Raw genomic sequence first — 20,572 nt, 5'->3', positions numbered from 1 at the left:
CTTCTGCAATTTAGAAAAGCAATCACAATCCTCCTCTTCAAGGAGCACTTCTCACCCCTTAAGATGCACCCCATGTTATTCAATCATCCAATATCCCTCCTGACAACCTCCCTTTAGAGCCCATCACCTGTTCCACACCAGTCCCATTTCAGTACTGTTCTATGTTCCCCACAAACAGTAATGGTTATCTATTCCCGGTTACTCTAAATAGCATGTCGGTATGAATGTTATCAGTCAGTCAATCACAATTTTTCGACAAAAGATTGTTATAAAAGCGGAACTATAGACATCATGATGTACACAGAGAAAGACATACAAAAACATAATACAAAACATAACTTAACACTCTTCTTAAAATATCATGCGCCATTGAGAGTCTTATAAGATAAAAAAATGCACTGTCCACCCTGAATTACCAAAAATCTACCTATTGAATTATCCCAAATATAAATTGGTATCCCATGATAAAATTCAAATCCGAGATCATGTTAAATATTTGCCCAGCAAACAAAAGGCTTGCCTCAGATATGTTAGTAGTCACCAGTCAACATGTGGGGTCAGCACCTTTAGTGAATAGTATATACAGTTACACAACATTTACAAATGCCAGACTCAATCATGATTGGGATTAGCGTTCTACGTCTAAGAAGAGCATATGCTGGGCAGAAGAGAAAATGCAACTAATCTTCTTCTAAAGCGCCACACAACTATTCATGGTGTTCGAGTCGGACCATGAAATTTGTCCCAGGATGATAGCTCAGTGGCAACTTGTTCGCCTTGGAAGCAAGACGACACGAAGCAACACAGGTTTGATCCCTGGGTCCGCGCTTTGAAACCTTTGGGTATTTAAGCGCATTATAAATATGCAACTACGACAAAAAAAAACAATTACGCGACAAACAAAAAAAGCGCCTTGATGCCCGTGCGCTGTGTGTTTTAGAAATGCAAAAAAATAAAATAAATAAAGCAATAAATGCCCCCAGAGGTAGTTTGTTAAATCTTGCCATCGTAGTAAGGCATCTCTCATTGGACCAATTGGTCCATGTGAGATAATCTTGGAGACCATACGAGGTTAAGATAATATGATTATGATTGGACATTTCTATATCTCTCTTTCTTCTCTTGCATCATCCAAAAAGATCAGAAGATGCTCTTTTTATAACGCTTGTTTTAACAATAAAGGTTGGGGTATTAAATTGGATGAGTACTTTAATCATTAGTAGTTGAATATGTTGGAACAGTGCTTGAAGGTGGGTCGTCTAAGGAAGCACTAATGGTAAAAGGAGATAAAACAGTACCTGGATTATTCCATAGTCTCAACCAATATGAAACAGGCTCTATCGAGAGTTCATCCTCTAAAGATGTAAAATCAAGTACGTTTTTTGTGTACTGCTAAGTTTGGGGCATAGTTAGGTAGGCCCAGAAGTTTCTTCTGAAACAATTTTCAATAACTTGCAGAATTGTTTGATCCATGAGACCCCACAGAAATGATCCGTATCTTGCAACTGCACCGGTTTGGCTTTGTAAACTCTTAGGGCCATCAGTGCTGATTGACTTTTGCATTGCTTCATGAATCTAAAAATGCCGCCCACAGCCTGCTGCATTTTCCCCTCCTGTCTGCAGGCATGGGCCTTGCCAATAAAACCTGAGGAGAATCTCACTCCAAGATAGTCAAATTCATTGACCCAAGGGATTTTCTTATTACTGGTGTATATATTGCTGGCAGTTTTAAAATTCATCTGCCCTTCTGACAAACCATTTTAGCAAATGTGTTGGCGTTAACCTGAGAATTGAGGGAATTAACAAAAGAAGTATATTCTGTAATCAAAAGTAGTAAGGCACTAGGAGTGCGCACCAAAATAACCGAATCGTCGACATATATTTGGGCTGGAAAGGATCTATTGCCCATCTTCGGAGCATCTGCACATACACGAATAAGAAAGTAACGTAAGTCATGTAAGCCATTAACATATAAGAAAAATAAAAGGGGTGACAGAACACAGCTCTGTCGGACATCAGTGTCTACTGGAAAACACTGGGTCCATTTCCCGTTATCTCGCATTTTAACGCATGCACTTTTTTTGCGGAGCTCAATTAGAACCTGCACCAGTGCCTCGGGGCAGTTCATGGTTCTGCGGAACTGCCAACGTTTCGATACATGCTATCTTATAAGGACTGTTACACCTGTAACCATTTCATGTATGCATGTAAACCCTACTGATTTCCAGCACTCTGATACTCCCAAATGTAGGTGTGTACTCAATATATATCCAAAATAAAATTAAATAATTGATTAAAAAAGTAAATAATTGCATGCCTGTAACACATACTTTTAGGCACAGTCATTGCAGCATGAGAAATATTACCTGGAAACACTAAACGTACACGGAATACGAATTGAATTTGTGATTTAGCCATATCAGGAATGGAAACTATACAGACAGTTTACATACTTCACTAGTACTGGTGACATCCACTTGCACACTATTGGGTGCATGGACGTGTGTAATACAAAACACAATCAATTGTCAGTATAACATAAGGTTTTCTCCAGCTAATGACTCAGAACTAGTTTGGGTTCCGTTCCCAAAAAGTGGGATGTGTGTGTTTTTGTGCTGTGAGAAAACATTTGCTCACAATAATTTATGAAATCGATTTTTATAATAGATCCCCCATTAGTAGTGATTTCATACAGTGTGTGTGTTTGCATATTGTCAATATCACAGCATTGACAAACAAAAATCACAGTTAGTGATGCATGTTAGATTTGCAGGCATTGGAAAGTCGAATAAATTACACTACAACTGTAGAGGGAGTTCCTTAGTGTATATACTCAACCTAAAACAAATGCACACGCCCCATGGTGGCAGGTGACAACATATTATTTATAAGTGCTTTCTATAAAATGGTGCGTGTCACCAAAAGCACACTTCATATTTGGTGCAATGCTGCCTCCCAAAGGCCAGCCATGCACAGTGAAACTTGTACTTACATTTACTGTAAAGAAGGATTGTTTACAGTAAATGTCCAATAAAAGTTTCAGACATCACCATTCTCACCAGCAAGAGAGCGTGCCATAAAAAGGATGCTCATCATTTATAAAATCTCCTCACCAATATGAGTGGGCTAGTAGATTTTGCGAGCTCTGTAGACTGTGCCAGAAAATTAGCCACTTGCGTAGTAAAGGGTATGTATTGATATCATTCTGTGCATGTTTACGGATCTAGGTGTATTTAGTTGGTGGGTGTATAGATCTGAGTGTACACCTTTAAGAATGTCTGATCTGTTTTTTCATACAGCTTTGGGAGTTTAGTTTCCTGGCTGCAGGTGACAATGTTTTTATTTTACAAGAGATTGTAAGGCTATCTCTAGGTTATATAATCTATGGGCCTCATTACACGGATGGCGGTAAGGATTTACCGGTACCGGTAAAATACTGGTACCGGTAAATCCTTACCGCCTTACTACGAGGTCCCTTTGCGGGTTGGGGGATTTAACGCCTGCTTTTTGCAGGCGTTAAAAACCAACCCGCAAAGGGGCCCAGGGAGCTAATTACGGTACGGCAATTTGCGGTACCGTAATTAGCGCCGTCCCCATTCCCATTGAGCCCTATGGGGCAAAAATGGGGAAGGGCAATGGTGGAAGGGGAAATTACCGCCCCGCCAACCTTGGAATGGGGCGGTAATTCCCCTTTCCGCCAAGGCGGTGCCGGTAATTTACCGGCATGAACCATGGCGTTAATAGCGCCATGGTTCTCTGCCATCCGTGTAATGAGGCCCTATGTGTACTTGTGGAGCTCTTTGTATGAGTCATATGTAAGTTTATAGTGTGTTATTGTTGTGCGAAATATGTCTTTTTAAGATAATCTGACTTTGAATGTATATCTTTGCGCGTTTGTTTTAACATGGAGTTAACACGTTTGTTTGCATGCTTACGTTTTTAAACTTCACTTACACTACCTGCCTGTTTCTGTTTTTATGGGGCGGGATCTATGTGTGGCAGCAAATTGTGAATGCATTTCTGTGTGTTTTAATCTACGAGCACCTTAATTTTTTTGTATGTGATAACTACATTGACTGTGGCTAGACTTGTGGATATGGGTTATGGTGCATGGAAGAGGGGTGTGAGCAAGCCTTTTTAGATAAGTTCATTATGCGTCTTGCGTTTCTGCATTTGAGAAGCCTATGTTAAAAATAATAAAGATGCACGTCTGTGGGTGTGTCCGTCGCCTACGTCATAGCACTGAGTGTGTTCTTCGTGTGGATTTGTGTGGGAGTGTCCGGTGTGTATGTTGCACGAGTGTGCTGACCGTTAGCTAGGTCGTCATGGCATCTCTAACGATGTGTTGATTTGGTGCTGGATGGTTTAGTCGAGTTCATCCATGCCGCAGGTGTCGGCATGTGCAGGGCAGGCAGGTGGGCATGCGGGTGGGCATGTGAGTGGGCACATCCGTATGTTCTTGTACCAGGGTATTTGGTCGTCTGGGAGATGGGCAAACTCCTCTCGTGGCGGGTGTCTGGGCCGTGATCCTCTAGGCCATGGTTGAGAGGGGATTGGTGGGAGCCTTTTGTTCACTTTTCCCACTTCAGTATGTGATAACTACATTGACTGTGGCTAGACTTGTGGATATGGGTTATGGTGCATGGAAGAGGGGTGTGGGTATCTACGTGCTTGGGCAATTATATTGATCTGTTTGTGCATGGTTCTTTTTTTTCATTTTAGTTTGCATTCTCTTTTTAACAATGTTTATTTGTGAGATATATGCATGTCCCTGAAGTATAGGTGATGATTCGGCACAGTATAAAAGCTCAATAACATAGCATAACATAGGAGTGCATGAAGAGCAATGTTTGTACTTTGAAAATGTTCTTGTCCCGTGCATGAAGGTGTGCACATCTGTCTTTTATGCACCTCTTTCATTGTTTGTTCTGTTAGTGTTGTATACCACGCTTTAAACCAGATTTACTATGCAATAATGTATGTTTGCATTGCCACTGTTGCATTTCAATTTTGTGTACAAATTTAAAATAACCTCTATCCAAGTTTTTGCTACTGAATTTGTATATACACATGTGCCCTTAATTTTACGTCATCTGATTAGTTGTGAAACGTATAGATTCCATTAAAATTCATCACTCCAGGACGATTTAGGGATTCCATTTCAAACAAGGATTGATAAAGCCAATGGTTTGTGCATTCGTATTCTGAATGAAAGATTTTGACTGTTGAGGCAAACATTGAAATTATATATTTGACAAAGTATCAGTGAGACAGAAGAGAAACGACACGACTGCACACTAAAACTAGGAGTCATCAGCTGAAATAAATGTCAAAAGAAAAAAGAAATCATTGAGCCAGCAGACGGTTCTCTAACTCCAGGCTTCGAGGGCCACAAACATGTCAGGTTGCATAGCCCTCATTAATATTCATGAGGTACATTTGCAAGCATTTAGAATCACTGTGACTCATTACTAGTTTGGTGGTGATTTCAGTGGAAACCATTTCTGCCAATCAGTCCCACAGATTTACGACATGATTATGAGTGGGGAAACAGCAGAATGTATCCTCATTTTTGAGGATTTTGTAAGATTTACTGCAAGAGGTTATTCCGCTGCAGTAACTGCAACTTTTTTTTTTTTAAAGAGAATTCTCCTCCAATCCATCACTTTACCTGAACAATCAGAATTCAGCAGTGCAGGACACTGGTGGCAATGAGGTGGCAATGCTGTTACTGCCGTTTTACTGCCATTGTAGTGAGCCCATAGCATGTACATGAATACTAATGAATACTAATGAGGGCTATCCTGAAATTCCTAACAGGTTTCTAAGTCAGACACCAAAAGAATTGTAGGTGTTCTTATCCGTAAAAGACACATCTTCTAACAACACTGAGGCACTTTCTGATGTGGTGGCAGCTGTCATGAGAGTGTATACGTACTTATCAGGAAACAGAATCACAAGACATCATTGTGTATATGTTCCTATCACCACAGAGAGGCACCCCCTTAAGCAGGAAGCCACACTGTTGTGGTGGGTGATGCCCCATGAGCGTTGTAGAGAAGGTCCATATGGTCTATTTGCCAGCCTTATGTAGCATCATACACACCACTTAGTCTTCAGCCGCATCTTTGCACTCACTTTATGCCATTACTTTCCTGCTGGCCCTAGGCACTTTTCACATCTGATGTCGTTTCTAACCTTATCACTCCTTTTGCACATAGGTTTATGAAATTCACACCTTTTAGATTAAAAATAACTTGTTATGTGAATTCTGAGCCTCACATTCCATCCTTAAAACTGAGAGGTGCCTTTTCTCAGCTTTTACTATGTTATTATCAACAAGAAGCATACTTTCAGATTTAAATGCGGTTATTGGCACAAACTGGAATCACACATCAGAGTGTTACATTCCCAGAATCACTGATGGACACCTCAATAATTAATGACATACCATATGACATCACCAATGACATTGACGCCATCAATGCTCCAATGGTCCACATTTCAAGTAGGCCCCTGTCATAATGCCCTAACCACAGTACCCCTGTCCTCAGTAGCAACAGGACATAGAGATGAGCCATGACTTATGGGCACTTCCTGTTCTTGCTTTGATTGGAAGAAGCCTGCCAGCCTTTCCCCCAGACCATTGCCTATGGTCATGTCCTGTGAACTCCACACATAAGGTAATGATTGCAACCATCTCACGCGCACACTATCCTACCCTCAGTACCCCAAAAACAAGACTACGGTGCAGCTATGAGTAGTGCATCTAGATCATGGCCTGTAAACAGAACCAGGAGAACTCTGCCTATTAACAGTACCCGAAGCCATGTGCAACGCCCATGCCATCTGAGACCTGTAGCCCTACCAGGCTGGTACTACACCATTAACTTGGCCTATATCCAAATTCCTTTCACACTACTCCTACACATCAATCAAGACACTGATGATGTCACTGCTGATGTCATCAGTGATGTCATCAATAATATCATTTATGATTGTCTCTGTCATGTGGAGAGAGGCCTTAATCTGTGAATGCGGGTGAGGAGTGCTGAGTTACAGTTGAGTGACTAACCATAACTGGGGAATTTCAGTGGCTTTGTGTTTTGGCTCCCAACCAGAACATCCCTTCAACTGAAGAGTTTCCTGGGAATTTGTCTGTGTTTGTTTTATCTGATCTTATTAGACAGCCATCACTTCCCTTAACAAAAGTTTTTTTCAGTGAATGTTGTGGGTTTTGTAATGATATACTTTTAGACCATCTAGGTCTGGCTGCATTGATTTTTCTGCACCACCCGGGCCCACTTCCTCTGACTCCAGTGCCCGGAGAAGCACAGAGACCAAAGGGCATGGCTTTAGGGATGGCCTGTATGAATTGTGTGTAATGCTCTTGGTCCGTTGCCCCTAGATATAATGGTTTTAGGACATACCCTATTAGCATTTTGCGTGTGGCATGACATTTGGCTATGTCCTCTCTATACTGACTGTGAGATGGCCCTCTAGCTGGTTTTATTGCCTATAGTGATGTCATACTATATACCTTTAATTTGAGGATTAACTCTTTTCTCTACCCAGTCTACAGTAGTACTGGTTCAACATCCTGTGTGTACTCCATCTGTCTCTCAGTTGATGTAAGTCCTATCCATAACTGTTAGTGACATAGTCGTTAGTGTTGCCCCATCATGCTTCTGCAATGTCCATTGAGATGGGCAGTTATATACCTGTTTTTTCAATTGTTTTCTGCATGATCATACAAATACGTTGGAACTGCCTCATAATTGTCCGAGCACACATCTGCACTGTATCACGTGACACAACATGTAGGTCCTGTGTTAAAAGAAATGTAAAAATTGCCTTGCATGTTGTGGTTGCACTTGTGTATTGATTTGCTCTTGATACCCATATATATCGTAGAGAGAGGGCTATTGTTCATGGGTTCTAGATGTTAAAGGGCCCACTCTCTGGAATCCACATGAAGTGATACATTGATCTCTACACCCGCCATTTTCTTGGAGCTGCCATTATGCTATGCAAGAAGTTCCAAAGGGGTCTTGTTAGTCCACCTGCAGGTTACATATAGCACAGGAAATGTATGCACATAGAGATATAAGGACATTGCACTACTCTATGTTAAATACTGCCATTGATGCAGAACACCTTTGGCCAATTACCCTACATGCACTCAATGCGCCAAGACATTCTATACAGAACTTCGTGTAATAATAATAATTGGTTATTTATAATGTGCTTAATACCAAAGAGGTTTCTAAGCGCAGACCTGGGATTTGAACCTGTGTTACTGTTCGTCGTCTTGCTTCCAAGACGGGCGCGCTGCCACTGAGCTATTCTATCTGCACAAACTGTGAGTTTGTCTCCCACAACGCACACCCACAGATGCTTTTTGTGAATCACTGATGTGCACAGGTTGTACATTAGTAATCAGTGGTGTGCGTTCAGAGTAACCCTTTAGCAGAACATGCCCCGCTCACTCTTCCTCCTGCTTCCTGAATCTAGCCACGTCCTTTCTTGAAGTTTCTGCCCAACTAAGCTCCCTCTCGATTGCCATTAGCCTAGCCACAATCTTCCCAGTTACCAAGGAAATAGAAAAAGGAATTCCTTCAGGAGCATGGGTCTTCTACTTCCTTGACAGCCATCCAACCTGTAGTTTTCTTAGGACGTGAAAGTGTTGCATGCACTTCCCCATCTGTCTGTGGTTCCATGTCATTTCATCGCCTGTCTGTTCATCCCCAGGCTTTTTAACATGCACATTCCATCGGATGTGCTCATCGTTCTTTTTTTCTTTTTTTGGGGGGGTACCCTCCCCTCCCCCAGTGCCCCTCGCCCACTTATTTTTTGCTATTGCCCACCCGCCTAAACCCTGATCTGCCCTTTGCCACCCCCCGTAAAATATTCGATGAGCACATTCGATGTAATGTGCACATTAAAAAGCCTGGGGATGAACAGGCAGACGATGGGATTAGCACCCCAGGATACCCTGTCTGTATCCTGGGGTGCTAATGGCAATAATGCCTTCCCAAGGGATGGGGGGTAATGGGTAGGCATGGCACAGCACCCTCATTACCAACCGGTATGACCTGCGTAGACAGGCATTATTGCCAAATTCTTGTGTAAGCACAAATTATATTTGTTAGGTCCCTACATGGTTAAATATATCTGTGGCTGAATTCTACGTTGTACATTACCCAATCCTGTCAAGAAGGTGACTTTTGTATTGCCCATCTAACTATTAGCTGTCGCTAAACCTATAAAGAGCATTATTGACTGATCCATTACCTTGCGTCCAGCTTCGTTGTTGTGAAGATTCATGAGGGCCCGGCTCGACGCTGCTCCTTTGCTTCTTTCCCTCACGTCCACGAAAGACTGGGAGAATGCCACACCATAGGCAATGTTATCGGAGCAACCAGACCACTGGAAACCTAGACCACATTTGAAACATACAAAACTAATTAATTATGTGATCTAATGAAGTATGCCAGTATTCCTTAAGACCACAGTGAATCATTGTGACATTCCATTATGCAAAGATGGTGGCCATAAGCATCCCAAACCTGGTTACGCTCCCTTCGGTAAATGCAGCATTAGAAATATTTTTCAGTAAAGCAACATATACCTACAGTTTCAAGCCTCTTCATAAGCTTCTCCGTGATACAGTGTCATTACCTGGTGTAAGATATGGCGGCTTTAGCTTCTGCCTCGCACTCTATTCATAGCTTTTCAGTTTCATTATCCATCAGTAGTGATGGTTCATCTCATATTTTGAATATTGTGTAAAATATTATTCATTAAAAAAATAAGAGAACAGGTCAATGCCTATCTAATTCATCAGCGACACACTGACTATTTAATCCGGAATCAATTTAGACTATGTGATGGAATGATAGCTACATTTAGATTGAGGGTGAATTACTTGATGCCTTGCATGTGGAGACAAATCCTGCTGACAAAAATATGTAAAAGGCAATTTCTTTGAAATGTATGGGGTTAACAAATCAAAGGGTTTTGGGTTTGTTCTGGCCTGGCCTCCTAACCGTCAAGGTTCAATATCGCAGTGCATTGGGTTTTCATCACTATTTGGGGCCCTGTGAATATAACTGGTGTATGTTCTGCACCCCTTTTGTATTTAAAATAACCTCTATCGCCTACACCTTCATTCTGACCGACAGATTTTGGTCACCATTTACCGCATGTGGGGGTAATCTCAGGGTAACTGCAGAATGATACCTTTACTTTCCTACCGGTGATAACACATGCAGATTCTCAGAAATATTGCATGCTGCATTTCTGAAAGTGTCGCTGTTGGTTCCTTCCCCCTCTATAAAATACATTTCATCACAGCTTGGTGGATGGAAATCCTACTGCTATGGTACTGTGCACATTAATGCGAAGTAGAGTCAGTAATCATCCTTCAGCGCATTACATTGAAAAGGGGTTGAGAAGATGGGCATCCGAGATGCCCACATTCTTAGGGGCACCACCTCATTTTGACTTTTATATGCAGCATGAACTGAATTAAACATGTTTTACATGTTAGGGGCTTTTCCAATTATTACCTCCACTTTTTAAGTAGCAGTAAAAATTGGGGGAATTTTCAAGAGGTATTTGAAATCACAATCATGCAGTGTTTAGTGCATGCAGTATTCCCTCAGAAATATCACAAGAAGGGATACCACATATAATTTTGCAGGCAGTATAAGTAGGCAGCATTTTAAATATTGCCTGTTTTTACCATTGCTGCCAATGGTATGAGGGGCATTGTGTTTTATTGCTTATGCAATGCTTGCCATTTGTGTTCTTCCTTCTAGCAGATGAACCACTTATAGTGGTGTTCGAAGAGCCAGGCCCAATTTTGGAGTATGTTTGCATGAAGTTATTAATTGCTTGAGTCAGATAAATGATATAAATGGCCTGCGGGATAGTGCCTTGGCCACAATCTCCTAAACTGTTAGAATGTTCGAAGCATACATGAGACAATTTCAAGCCTTACATTCATTACACTTCTAAGTAAATAGAACGTTGGTAGTATTATTTTCACCCAGGAACCCCATTTATTGAACAGGAGCATCATTCAGTCAATTTACCATAGTAAGATCACACACCTATACATCTAAAATGTGGGTGACTGAAGTCTACTCAGTAAGTTGTTAAACTCGGAAACATTGAATGGCAGAAGCGACAATGAGGGGTGCTTTGTTTCCAGCTACCCCTCTCCAATACGCAGTTTAGATAACATTGCTGACCAAAGTGCTTTAGGAGGCGGCATTCCTGCCTTTGAAAGAAGAACGATAAGCTTGTGAGCCACAAACAGCATGATATGAATTAACTTGCATTTCAGTAGATCCTCATACCAGTCGTCCTTGCCCTCCCCAAACATTATGGGACCCGGGGATAGTTCGATATCAGATTCGCTTACTCGTGTGATTTGACAGTGTACTTTATCCCAGAAAGGTCTAATTCAGGAGCAAGACCACGGTATATGTCCCATAGTACCCAAGACTCCACACCGTCTCTAGCATGTCAGCAATTGCACTAGTCCCATGGTATACAATTTGGTAGGGGTGTAATATGCCCGCTGAATTATTTTGAATTGAATGTTCCTATTTTTGAAGTTAAAAGACATCTGCCGGAATTCCGTGGAAATATTTATAAATGTCCCCAACATCCATCCAAGGTCACGAGACCACATAGCAGCCAATGTAGTGTTTCTACCAATGTTATTGGGGATGAACGTATCCAGGAATGCGAAATGTGTCACTTCACGTTCTAATTCCATCTCAGATGGAGAGGGTTCGGCATTCTGGGATTGGGTAGAAGTGTGTGTAATGATCACTGAGAGCAGGGTCCCATTTCAAAGCCAACCTGAGTGCCCATGCCAAGGATGCATTGTGCCGCTTGGAACGATTTAGGTTCCAAATCATTGTATAGGTCCATTGACCTAATATGTTGCCATTCCGTGTCTTGTCTGGGATGTAGTTTATGTTTCAGTCCGTATGACAGTATTGCTCTGATGCTAATACAAGCCGGGGCCACGCGTGTGTCTATTCCCACCATGGATCTCATTTTGTGCCATTGTCTAATTGTCGGGCCTAGAATGTGTCTTAATGTGTATGGGAAGTTTTGTCAGTTGCCAGGATCTCTAGCGGAGAATGCGGGTGTAGTAAAGCGAGTTCCATCTTCCACCAACTTGATAAGTCCTCAGGGTTGAGCCATCTCTTAGCCCAACACACCTGTGCTGTTAGATAGTACATTCTCCAAGATGGCAGTGCCAGACCACCATCAGCTTTATTATGCCACTTTGTTTTGAAGTAAGTCAAATGTCGTGATGGTTTCTTTGGTAGGCCAATATATGTGGACCTAGAGCAGCAAAAACAGGGGTGGAGGGGGGTGATGAACATGGTCAGTTGAAGTGGTGGTTAATCTGTAGTAACTGATTGATGTTCCTGGGTCTATAAACTTAAAAATAGGTTTGTCTCAACCATAGATTTGATTTGGTAGTAGAAGAAAATTATGTAGTCAAAAAGTATTACCAGTTTTTTCCCCTTTTGATCTAAGGTTGGGGAGACAGTCTTACCCAACAAGGCAGGCTATGAGATGGTTAAGTGGTCCTCAGGATGACTTCAAAAAGTAGTACTTACATTTAGACAAGACAAATGTTCCTTCATGCAGGGTTATGTAGTCTTGAGGCATGCACCAATGTTACAATGACTCCTCGTTCCGGCCTACAGTAAACCTTATTGCATAAATTTGAAAGAAAAGATGGTTCTGCTTGATTATCTGGCCCAAAGAGAATGAATACAAATTAAACAAGTAGTTGATTTAAAGTTCTTTTCAGTGACTTAAGGGGGTCTGAGAGTTTCAATATGATTGCTAATGCACCCCTCCCTAATCTTCGATTAAACATTCAAGTGTGGTTTGATGTAGTGTTTATTTTAATGTAATACAACTCTCTCTGACCTACATAAGTTAAGTATACTGTAAAGTAATTCTTAAAATAATGTTTCTATTGATAAATATTTTAATTTCCTTGCAGCTTGGCAACAATGGCATGAGACATAAACATGGAACATGTGAGCAAAGGGTGTCTAGTGAAGAACATTGTGTGGAAATTGTGTTTTGCTTACAGGCTGGACTTCAGTGTTAGGTTTGTGGTTCCATTGGATGGCTCCTGGAAAAAGGGACCTATTTCAAGCAATCCTATGAAACTCATCCCTTAAAGAACCATGCCTGGAAGTGAGCATGAGAATTGACAGTGTCAAATGAAATTCTGTGCTTTGGAGAACAGTGCCACTTGGGCAACACATGAGCCCCTTGTAACAGGATGGAGAAAGGTAGCCATATGTTTATGCCCGAGTTATCATCAGGCATAATATAGAGAATGAAGAAAATATACAGTAATTAAGTTACTGCTGCAGAGCCCTGGTTGAATAGGGAGTCACATATAGTATATTGCAGTATAACATATGCAAAGAAATATTAGTCCCCTTAAAATATTTAGGTCTTAGAAATCGGGGTCTTTGTTTATGGGTCAAACAGAGTCAATAGTAAACCAAGTACTGGTTTTATTTTAAGAAGACCACCCGCATCTCCACCATGTAAAAGAAGTAATTTATGAACAATGGCCCAGAACACCTGGGTGCCACTGCATGGATGGGTAGTCAGGGCATTGATTAAGTCTACACCTGGCCCCACCTTTCTTGGATTTATGAAAACAACCACTAATATCGATCACCATCCTCACTACCTCCCCTAACCTCCACATACACCAAAAAGGAAAATGGAACAGGGGATAAAAAGTCCAAGAGAGTGTTGACTTTCTTTTCATAATAATTCAATCGTGTTATTATGTATGGCTTCATGCCGGATTCTTCTTGCTTCAAACAGCTGTTACTAGAACACAATTCAATGATACTCAATTTATCCAACTCAAAAGGATAATGAGCGGGGTCATCCCTGCAGGGATGTGAACGTACCAAGTGCAGGCTTGCCCTAAGTCAAAGGTAACCGCTGAAGCTGTGAGCTATTCATCTGAATATATGTTAGCGAGTACATCATCTGTGAATATAGCACGGTCTGTTTTCATATCATTAATACTTTCTGCTAGTAATAGGTTATAATCAAGCAAAACAGAAGATTTGATCATAGAATAAGAAAGAGGTTTATTCAAAGATAATGGCTGTATGAATGATTGCGTTAGTGAATGAATATAAATCATCATCAAAGCACTTTATTTTGGCAAGAAGAGCCACAAACGTTCATTAAAATACATTAAAATACACAAATACACATTCACAATGCTAGTAGCAAATTATACAAACAGTAGAACAAGTTATAAAAATAAGAGAAAGTCCTAAAGTACCAGTTCCTTTTTAAAATATTATAAATTAAAGCTCATCAAAATTATAGGATACGGTGCAAATGCAATAGTTCTGCCTTAGTCACATAATGCAAAGTAAAACCAAAAGGGTGATCAATAAAATTAAATGCTATGAAAAGTGGTTAAAAACAGTTTTGAGTGTGTCAATTGCTGTGTTTATTTACTTATCTTGCAGCTATGAAGTTAATAATGTAGCCCTACACAGCCAAGCTCTGTGAATGTATTTGTTCACACAACACACTATGCTGAGGTCTGACGTTTGCTTAACAAAGAAAGAGGCTTGGTTTGCACAGCGTATATCAGCAACGTGGAGCAAGGTCTTTTAAATAGCGTTGTCCCAAACCCCTGTAACCATTTCATAAAAATAGAAAATGCAAAACTGTTTCTCTATCCCATCCGCATACTGGACATATGAAATCACCCTGTGCCATCCAACGACTTTTAAAACAAGCAACACTAATAATATTAAGTCACGTCTTATAGTAAAGGGAGCAGGCTATGGGGGAATACCCTATCCAGATATGTTTCATAACCAGGCTCCGTTTTGCATCATAAGTACACCCTGCCTGAGTTAAGCAGCTTACAAGCCTCTACTTCTCTGCTTGTTGAATGGTCAAGGGCCACCTTCTTAACCACAACTGCACAAGATTTACTAATTGTTAGTGGATCTGACCACAGGTTGTCCAGATTTAAATCATGAGGAACTTTTTTTTAACATGCGTCATCCATGGTAATGCTCTTCCACACTCCATGTTCAGGATATGAACTAATGATTTCCTGTAGGTTACCTAGTTGGGAGATGCCCAGATTCTAAGCCTGTATAACACTGGTCTTAACTCCAGTTTGTCCCAGATTGACCAGAGAACAAGCTCCAAATGGATTGGAGCATTTGGGCCACTTGAGCAATAAAAGAAGGTATTTTTTACCCACCTGGAGTTTTTCATTGCTTCTGTTCCCCCAAATGTTTTTCATTATTTGTGTACCCCCCAATGTCTGCCCCATACGGGGCGGGTGCTTTCGCCTGAGCTCTATACAGTTCGAGTGCTGGGGATATTGCATCTCTGCCACTGTTTACAAAAAACGTCTTATTTTCCTTACTATATTTTACAAAGTTATGCAGGATTTGGTCACTTGTTCCTTCCAGCAACCATTGACTGCGAAGCGAGTGCCCAAGTAATCATAGTAGCAAACTTGCTCAAGAGCATTTCCCGTTATAGATACATTCATCTTCTGAGTTTTTGGAAATGGATGCCTAAATTTAAAGAGTTTAGTCTTTTCGATATTTTTTACAAGCTGTAACCGCTCACATTCTTTTAAGAAAATATTGGAAGTTGTTCACAGACCCATAGGGGATATTGACGAAATCACTACGTTGTTCCCAAAAATAAAGGCTGGGATGGCTTCCACCCCCAGCTTTGGTTGATCAAAGCAATTCAGGTGTAATGCTCTTATTATTTCATCGATGTCTATGTAAAACAGGAGAGGGGCAAGTACACAGTCCTGCCTTACCCCTGTCCACAGGGGAAAGAGCTCAGTAGTTTTTCCCCCAAACACCATCGAACCACTACTGTGCTGTCTGAGTTCTCTTGTTGGATTATGTTCAAAAGATGATTGGGGACACCTCTAATGCCTAATACCTTCCACAACAATGGCCTAGAGACACAATCGAATGCAGTCTTGGGGTTGATGAAGATTGCATACAGTTTCGATCTCCTCAAGACAGTCAATTTTTTAACTGGGAGGAACAAGTAAAAACCCTGTTCCAATTTGCTTTTTCCTGCTGTAAATCTGCCTGGAGGGGGTCGATAACATCGTTCTCAGTAGATCAGTATTGGAGATGTGAATGAATTGATTTAGCAAAAACTTTGCCTACACTATCCAGGAGAGGGATGTGTCTAAAATTCCCCAGGTTTTTTTCTTCCCCCTTTTATATAAATATATATAAATGGGATGGATTGTTGCATGCTGCCAGGAGGGTGGAACTAAATTCAGAGGTATTACTGCATTAAACATTTGCTTAATGACTTTTTTTTTCGTATATCTCGTTTCCGAGCAAGTTTACCAGGCCAGTTAAACTATTGTATATTTCAAATTTATGGGAAGGAGTGCTTGGATTAGCCCATTTGATGGCTCAAGGTGCATGTCCAGTTACAACTATTTCTGAAAAATGTTATGAGGTTGATGAATGTGCTTAAAATCAGGGAAAGCTCTAAAGGAGATGGCTATTGGTTTCTGGTCACTTTCCCACTGCTACAGAAATTCCATACCAGGCACAGAAATTAGAATGAAATCTATGAGTGAGGAACTTTCATGCCGATAATAGGTATCTTCCACTGGCTGATTGCTGTCCAGTCAGCCATTACATGCTCTCAATCCTAGCCCAAATAGGATTTTACCGGTCTCCATTGCATTGCGAAGGGTCTCACAGGAGTAGATATCAAATCCGGGACATCCCATATCTCATCAAAATCAACCAAAAGGCCCTCCATCCCCCTCAGTGCCTCAAATTGGAGATTGAAATCGCCTGCCAGAATGATGTGAACTTTCTTTGGGTCAGTCCCTTTGCACCTACCTGTAAGATTTTGCAGAATCTTCAATGTGGTTGTTAGAGCACTGGGTCAATTATATATATATCAAACAACTGGAGATAATGCCCTTCGCTGAGATGTACGTTAAGGTCCTGTAGGTCAACGGAGCCTGATTCACATGCTTCAACCTGCCAGTTTAATGCCACATTTAGCAGTATTGCTAGCCCCTCTAAGGCCTTTGAAGGCTGGCACTGAAAAGATCTGATACCCTTGAAAATCCAATGGGCCCATGGCCCAGGTCTCTTGAATAAAAGTGTGTTCAAACCCCCGAAATTAAATTACACCAAGTTGGATCCATCAAGTGCTTACTGATTCCCACAGCGTTCCACGAGATCAGCCCAATGTCATGTAATATGGGGTGAGAACCCATCAGGCCACCTCACCAAGTAGATGACTTGCGTGGGGTCCCCAGTTCACCCGTGCCTCTCTATGTTTTCCTATAGGGCAGGGATAGATGTTGACGGGAGCTGATCAGGGGATGATATGTGAATTGGGCAGAGGTCCGGCGGAGTTGGCCTTATGGTTATTCTACAGTCTTGTGGGGGATAGGTTCGAGATTCAAGAACAAGTAGTTCATCAACTAGCTGTTTATCTTTTAGGTAGATCTCAATACGATATCCCCCCGAATCTGGCATTCTTCATCTAATGCATTGTGTGATATCATCCGTGATTAATGAAACACAACCCCTGGTGTGTGTCGGAACCAATCAATACATTTGTTAGTTAAGGATTCTGGGTTCTCACAGGCTCTGCATGATAGTCTTGGCACATTGGATAATATGACTGAATGACCCCCATTCATATGAGGGGCACTCTGAAGCCTGCCCCTGTCAGGACCTCTAACAAGGTGTGTGCCTGGCATTGCTTCATCACACATATTTCTGTTGGAGTTTTCGTCATAAAATGGGGTGATAACCGCTTCCCTTGGAACAGTATTTAGCCATCTGATATATATCGATGCTCCTTACTAGGAGAGTTTCTTTTGCGGGCCTCGAGGTGCTCTTCCTGCTTGTTAACCATCTCAGCCCCCACTTCCATCTTCCCACCAATGGGGTTTAAATTAGAGGTTGAATTGGAGCAATGGGATGTCAGGTGTGAGCCAACCTTTGCAACCAGTGTCTTGAAGTCTTCTATTAAGCTTTTAAATCCTTTACAAACGGCAATCAAGCCCTCTTGACAGTTGCCCGTTGGATCAAAGCCCCCATTCTGTGTATCTAACGTCGCCTTACTTGGGGAAGTTGTTTTTTTTTAAGAATTGTTAGATCCAAATACGCTACCTGTTCCATTTTTGAAAGATTTAGGTTTAGTCATTTGGATGGTATCAAGTACTTCAACTACCTCGTCAGGTAACACTTGAATCTATCCACATTGATTCATACAGACTCCAGAAATGGGCACTAACAGCACTGTTAACCCACTTGTGACCTGCCAGTAAATTTGTGGGACTGAGTGGCGGTAACAGTAAACAAGTTTGGTGATAAATGCGTAATGTGGCCATAGTCTTTTAGATCCTTACTAAAATTGAGTGATTGGCTGGTTTTTAAGCGGGGACTGCCAAAGTCCCATGTAAAAAGTAAGATACCATGCTAACGCAGATGACAAAGAAATTAAATGCTTAGGTTAATTTTCAGAAAATATTTGCTTGATTATTTACTAAGTCCTCGTGAAGCTGTTTTGGTGAGGATGTTGAACCCAGAATCAGGTCACCAGCACGAGCTGGGCACCTTTTTCCTTCATCCAACACCCAATCCTCAATGATGCGAACACAAGCAACAAATATATGTTGGTTATACTCTAATTTGAAATGCATGAACAACTCATACTTACACACACAGCTTTCAAATAATGTTGGTCTCAGGTTGTCTTAGCCATGAGCCAATTTGTATCAGGAGAGAAATCAAAACGTATTGACATTTACATTATAAACTATGTTTGCTTGTGAGACCATGCCAGAATGATGGCCTCAGTAAAATAAAAGTGCAGATAATGACAGCACCACTGGCCCTCTAAAAGAGACGGACGGCAATGCAAGCCTTTACGAAATGAAAACCTTTTAAAATACCAAAGTTGTCAGAAAGTACAAAGTGTATAAATCAAGGGAAACGAATGGCAATATCTCAATAATATCGTGCAGATCCTCTCACAAACTTAGGTAGTGCATTACAGTAAAACAGCTACAATAACGTTCAATAGCAAGTAGCACAGTGTTTTAAATGCATAGAAACAATTGTAAAATGTTAGGTTTCCATGGGCAGTGTACATGAAGGCTGATGGTATATTTATGGTATATTTGTGGTACATTGATGCTGCAATGCTGCATTACTGCTGTGAAATACCGATTTTTTGTACTGTTAGATCAAAAATGCCAGATTGCTTATCACCACAGCGCGGCTACTGCACGATCCCCCAGAAACCCTAGATTGACCAATGTTTAAGAAGGAACAAGTTACTTACCTGTAACTGTTGTTCTCCAGCATGGGTCTGGCATGGATTCACATGCTCATGAATATTCCCCGTCGTCAGGCTGGGAATCCTCGGTAAAGAAAAAACCAGTATCAGTTTCGTTTCTGATCTGTCTTTCGTAGTAATAACCAATCACTGGTCTCTGCGTCATACTGACCACAGCCAATGACTGCCCTCTACCTAAGCACCGCCTCTGGCAGCCATCTTCAGATTTGGAAGCACGTGAAGTGGCAGTATGACCAAGTGAAGAGCCGCAGAGGGGTAGGCGGGAGGGTTCGCATGTGAATCCATGCCAGACCCATGCTGGAGAACAACAGTTACAGGTAAGTAACTTGTTCCTTCTCCAGCATGGGGTCTGGCATGGATTCACATGCTCATGAATAAAGAATACATAGCAGTACACACATGCACAACCACGGGAGGTGGTAAAGGCTCAACATTAAGCATCACATAAACTCAACATTAAGCATCTTACCTCCTCACCAGGCTCACCTCAGGCGAACAGGTTGCGCAGCACTGCTTGGCCGACCCTGGACTCCTCCCTGGAATCCCGGTCGACGCAGTAGAATTTCGTGAAGGTGTGCGTCGACCTCCACGTAGCAGCCCTGCATATGTCCAGCAGGGGCACACCAGATAGGAACGCCGTGGTAGCTGCGATCGCTCTGGTGGAATGGGCTCTCGGACGGCCAGGCAGCGGTCGGTTTGCCAACCGATGACAGTACATGATACAGCCGGAGAGCCATCTGGAAATGGAAGCTTTCGAGAGAGCCTTCCCCTGATTGACAGGTCCAAAGTTCACAAAGAGTTGTGACGTCTTCCGAAAACACTTCGTGCGGTCTACGTAGAACTTCAGCGCTCTAGCCACATCCAGCGAGTGCAAAGTCCTCTCAGCCGGCGACGAAGGCGACGGGAAGAACACAGGCAACACCAAGGGTTCGTTGAGATGGAAGTCCGACGGCACCTTGGGCATGAAGGAGGGGTGCGTCCTGAGCACTACCCTCGTGTCGTGGAAAGTCAAGTACGGGGCCTTGCAGGAAAGGGCCTGGATCTCTCCCACTCGTCGTGCGGAGGTGATGGCCACAAGAAAAGCTGTTTTCCACGATAGAAACTTCAACGGGGCCGAGTGCAG

General features: G+C 41.8%; 1 protein-coding gene across 2 annotated transcripts in view; it reads right to left on the bottom strand.

Moving 5' to 3' along the window:
- The window catches only part of WNT4 (Wnt family member 4), a 223,444-nt gene that overhangs the window by 26,634 nt on the left and 176,238 nt on the right, over positions 1-20,572 (bottom strand). For both annotated transcript variants that reach the window (XM_069610882.1, XM_069610883.1), the window contains exon 4: positions 9,295-9,437. In XM_069610882.1, coding sequence (XP_069466983.1) covers positions 9,295-9,437 — 143 coding nt within the window. The remainder of the gene's footprint in view (positions 1-9,294; positions 9,438-20,572) is intronic.

Source organism: Ambystoma mexicanum, chromosome 8, assembly GCF_040938575.1.
Source record: "Ambystoma mexicanum isolate Mex_15411 chromosome 8, UKY_AmexF1_1, whole genome shotgun sequence".
In the NCBI taxonomy this organism is placed as follows: domain Eukaryota; kingdom Metazoa; phylum Chordata; class Amphibia; order Caudata; family Ambystomatidae; genus Ambystoma; species Ambystoma mexicanum.
Note: the sequence above shows the minus strand (reverse complement) of the source record. Positions and strands in the feature narration are given on the sequence as shown.